Source organism: Plasmodium fragile (genome assembly GCF_000956335.1).
Source record: "Plasmodium fragile strain nilgiri unplaced genomic scaffold supercont1.113, whole genome shotgun sequence".
Lineage (NCBI taxonomy): Eukaryota > Apicomplexa > Aconoidasida > Haemosporida > Plasmodiidae > Plasmodium > Plasmodium fragile.
Genome location: NW_012192693.1, coordinates 37,128 through 41,609, shown reverse-complemented (window position 1 = coordinate 41,609; position 4,482 = coordinate 37,128). Strand labels below are relative to the sequence as shown.

Sequence of the window (4,482 nt, the reverse complement as noted above, 5' to 3'; positions counted from 1 at the left end):
ATTATTATTTACGCGGGCGACATTGTTCATGTGTGGAAGAGCCAGAGTCTTCTCGAGATTGTGTAGAAGATGTTGTTATGCATTTGTACAGGTATGATGTGTGTCGTGCAATTGTTTTTTTTTTTTTTTTTTAGGTAATTTATTTCTAACTTATTTTTGTTCTTCTTTTTACTCGTATTTATTATTTTTCGTTGTGCAACTCCGCGTTATGTATGTAAGGATACGGAGTATATATGTGTATATGTTTAGATAGGTTATATGAATTGATGCATATATACCCCCTGTTCAAGTGTAGAATATTGTTGAGGTTGCAACCACGTTAATGAGTACTGCATATAGAGGATTCTATTGGATACGTAGACCTTGTGAGTAATGCAGTAGCGCAAGATATGCAGAACGCTATACGCATTCTGCCAGCACTGATCTTTTCTATGTTGTTATGATGCGACAAAAATGGCGACAGAGTTAGCGAACATATTGAGAGCGTATGCGACGCTTAGGCACCTGACGACGGATACTGCGATTTATCAGGTAATTTCCTATACATACACGCCGAGTGTGGCGCTGTGCACAAGCCAGCACATATGTGTTTATAAGAGCAGCATACTAAAGCGTAGCAGCATGTCGGACATGTGCGTGCTTCATATGTACCGCATACGGCACATTTACATGTAACAGGCAGGAAGGGACAGATATATTTAGATGATTGCAACGGTTCGTGAATAATACTGTGCGACCACATATATATGTGCATTGTGTTAACCACAGGGACATTTATGGAAGGATATGCAATACCAAATGCGGCTTTTTATTAAGCATATGGACGGAGATAGTGAGTACCACAATGCTAAGAACTGTGAGAATGCATACTGGGAGCATCCAACAGAACATGGCAAGACACACCAACCACAAAGGAAGATGGATCGGCGAACAGAAAGAGTTATATGCAGACTCATGAAGCAAGGGATATATTTTGCGAACGCATGGACTCAGGAAGTAAAGACCAACATAGAGGACAACTCCGAGAACGATAAGGAAATTAAGGGGTTAATGAGATGCACCATAGCGCATATATACCAAGATATACTCAGGACATATGCATGCGAGGGTTGGTGGGGCACATATTACGCATGGTGGGTGGTGGACCAAATATCGGGCGCGTTAAAGGACACATTGGGGGAAAACCATTGTAAGCGCGGTATGTATAAGGAAATCGAATTAGGGCACTGGCCCATGAGGAATCAGATGAAGAAATGGCTAAAGCAGAATGCACAGATGCAGGAGAAACTTGCGCAGGAACAAATAGGCGATGACTGTAAGGGAGCACAGGTAAAGCTAGAGGTCGGGAAGACACAGGAGGAAAAAGACAAGAACAAGGACAAACAAACGAAAGATGAAGTAAAGCAGCAGGTCACAAAAATTTTGCAAGAAGTGGAGGAAGAGATGAAGAACGAGGAGAAACAATTGAGGGGGTCAACTGCGAAAGCACCCAAGTACCCTTCTGTGGGCGAAGAAGACGAAAAAAAGGATGCCGAGATAGAGGAACACATAAAACACGCAGTAGAGCACGCGGGAGACGCATTACAGAAAGTAATCGTTATTCCCGCCTCCGGCGCACGCGCCACCGGAACAACCCAGCAAACGCCAGGTAAGGACCGATGGGAGAAAGCACCAATACGGCTGCACACGAATATTACGAATACGACCCGTATGGCCCATATGGATGCCGCCACAACAAAACCACGCGCCCGCGGCGGAAAAGCACGGTCCCTTCGTTGAGCTGAGCACAGCGGCGGCCACGAATATGTAGAGACCACGACGGTAGCGGTAGCGGTTGAGGAGCGGACGCATATGAGTGGCCAGGGCAGCGGGACGGCGGACGACATGACGGCAACAACAAATAAAAGTTGTACTGCTACCATCTAGCCCAAGTTCACCGAGTAAACTGCGTCCTACCTCGACCCACTGCACCGACCCATGCAGCCGGCCCAATGCATCGACCCACTGCATCGCGGCGGATCATACGCGGCCGCTACCTGACCCCATCGTCGCGCCCCGTCGTCGAGCCGGACCGTGCGCTGCCGCTGCCTGACCGAACCGTCCCGGCCCCTTCTTTCTGTACCACTTGTGTCCTTTTTTGTATCATTTTGTCGTGTATCTTCCTTGCTTTATTTGCAGAGACGGAGAAGACAAGCACGGACAACACGGCAAACACTCCATCGGCACCATCCGTGCCGCCCGGACCAAAGGGACGATCAGAGGACTCAAAAGCAGGGCAACCACAAGCACCGGCATCCCCACCCGCGCCAGGGGAAGAAGGAACCCAACCTGTTACTGGTGCTGCAAGACCCAAGGGACCACACGAACAATCAGGTGAGGCACAGTGCCAGGCGAGTCTTCGGCCGGCTGCAGCCAGTTCCGGTGGTATTGTTATAAGTACCGCATGTACATCCGATGCAGATTTAGGAGGAGGAAAAAAAGTCAACGCTGCTATTGCCCACGGTAACGCATTTCGAGAGCACACATACAAAAGAACCGTTCAATACACATACAAGAGGACACAAAAAAAAAAGAAACAACTTTTCCGGAGACAGAGAGGGAGAGACAACACGGAGCGAGAGAAACCAAACGTCGAATGAGAATGCAAACGGCAGACCCGCGGCCCGTAGAGAGCGACGTAGAGACATCGACAGACAGACAGACACACTGTCTGTGTGTGTGTTGTGGGTGGGACCGAGAGAGAGTCTTTTCCCGGGGTGCCACCCTGCCCCCGTCCGTCCCCATCCACGGAGGTCAACCGTGACACGACGGCAACGAACCGTGTAGCCGTTCACCCGTCCGTTTCCTACCCCCGTGGCACCAATGGTGCCGACCGTGTTGCCGAGCAACCAGCGACGGATCATGTGGACAACCAACCATGTGCCACCACCGCTGCAAAAGTTCAGTTTCATCACATCCTTCTTCCTTCCCTTTCCCTGTCTCCCCATTCACCACATGTTCAGGCGATGCCCCCGTCGATGGCGGCAACGATGACCCGCCTCCTCTCAATCCGCCCAAACCCAAACCCAACCCGAACCCAAATCAATCGGGTTCCGAAGGCGGCCCAACCAGCGGCGCACCGTCCACAGGAGGTACTGGAGGTGGTGTTTCTGAGGCGGCAGGTCCAAGTGGCCCAGGTGCGGGAGGACGTGGACGTTCCTCATCCTCAGGACCCGGTTCTACTGGTCACCAACACCCTGGTTCCTCAGGACCCGCATCTCCATCTACCCCGCACACTCCTCAGATTCCTTCCACTGCCCAGAATGATCAACCTGCACAGAACACACCCGAAGAGATCGTACTTGGTGGCGGACTAACCTGGCATGACCTTATCCCGTACACCCCCGCTCTCATTCCCGCGGTGGTTGGTATTGGGGTCCTTGCGTTCTTCCTATGGAAGGTAAGTTATTACGGCAATCAGGGCATGCCGCATGTGCCGGATGTTTATACCGCAGAAACTCCCTACGGGCACCAATATATGATCGTTCTAACCAACATACTCCTACACCCTTGTTCATTCCTTTTATCCTACCGTCCCCACCATCCTCTTTACCCCCCTTTTTCTGCTTAGTACTTTGCGTACCTCGGAAAAAAACGACGACGAACATATCGAACCGTTCGTGACGTTCCGTCACTGCCACTCGACGAAGAAATATTGCAGCATCTACAACGCGGAGACCTGCCGCCACCCGATTACGGGTACACGATGGTTAGGGATACGCAACCTGCATCTGCTGCCGAACGACGCGGACAACGCCCACCACGCGTGCATACGCGCACCATCATCGAGCTACATCTAGAAGTGCTCAACGAATGTGAAGCGACCGAATGGGAAAGCGTCAAAGAGGACTATTTGCAGATTGTCGTGGAGGAGTTTGCACAGGAGTGTGCGCAGGAGTTTGCGCGTGATTTGATGCGGGACGCAAAGGGGTATAGTAGTTCCTTGGATGCTCCTATCACAAACCCGGGTTTATCAGGGACCAATGCTTCAGCCAACGCAGACCGACCGCGTCATTACCACGCCCGTCATCCCACCTGCGACGCCACCGTTCCAGCCACACACACACCCACCTGTGCTGATCCTACGCCCGACATCACACCACCACCACGCACAGGCGCCACAGGCACAGACACACACACATGTGCTGATCCTAAGCCCGCAATCACACCACACACACACACGCGTGACACAGTCACGGACATACCCACACGTGACACAGTCACGCACCTACCCAGCTGCCATGATCCTAAGCCCGAAATCACAGACATACCCACATGTAAAGCAGTCACAGACACACCCACATGTGAGGATCCTAAGCCCGACATCACAGACATACCCACATGTAAAGCAGTCACAGACACACCAATACGTGACACAGTCACGGACATACCCACATGTAAAGCAGTCACAGACAGACACACATGTGCTGATCCTAAGCCCGA

General features: G+C 51.2%; 1 protein-coding gene across 1 annotated transcript; it reads left to right on the top strand.

Annotated features, from left to right (window-relative positions):
* Positions 1–798: 798 nt before the first annotated feature.
* AK88_05299 (uncharacterized protein) lies at positions 799–3,839 on the top strand (the record flags this gene model as incomplete). Its single annotated transcript, XM_012482901.1, has 4 exons — positions 799–1,648; positions 2,179–2,502; positions 3,003–3,375; positions 3,611–3,839. 4 exons carry the CDS (start codon positions 799–801, stop codon positions 3,837–3,839), a joined length of 1,776 nt encoding a protein of 591 aa, XP_012338324.1.
* Between the last annotated feature and the right edge of the window lie 643 nt (positions 3,840–4,482).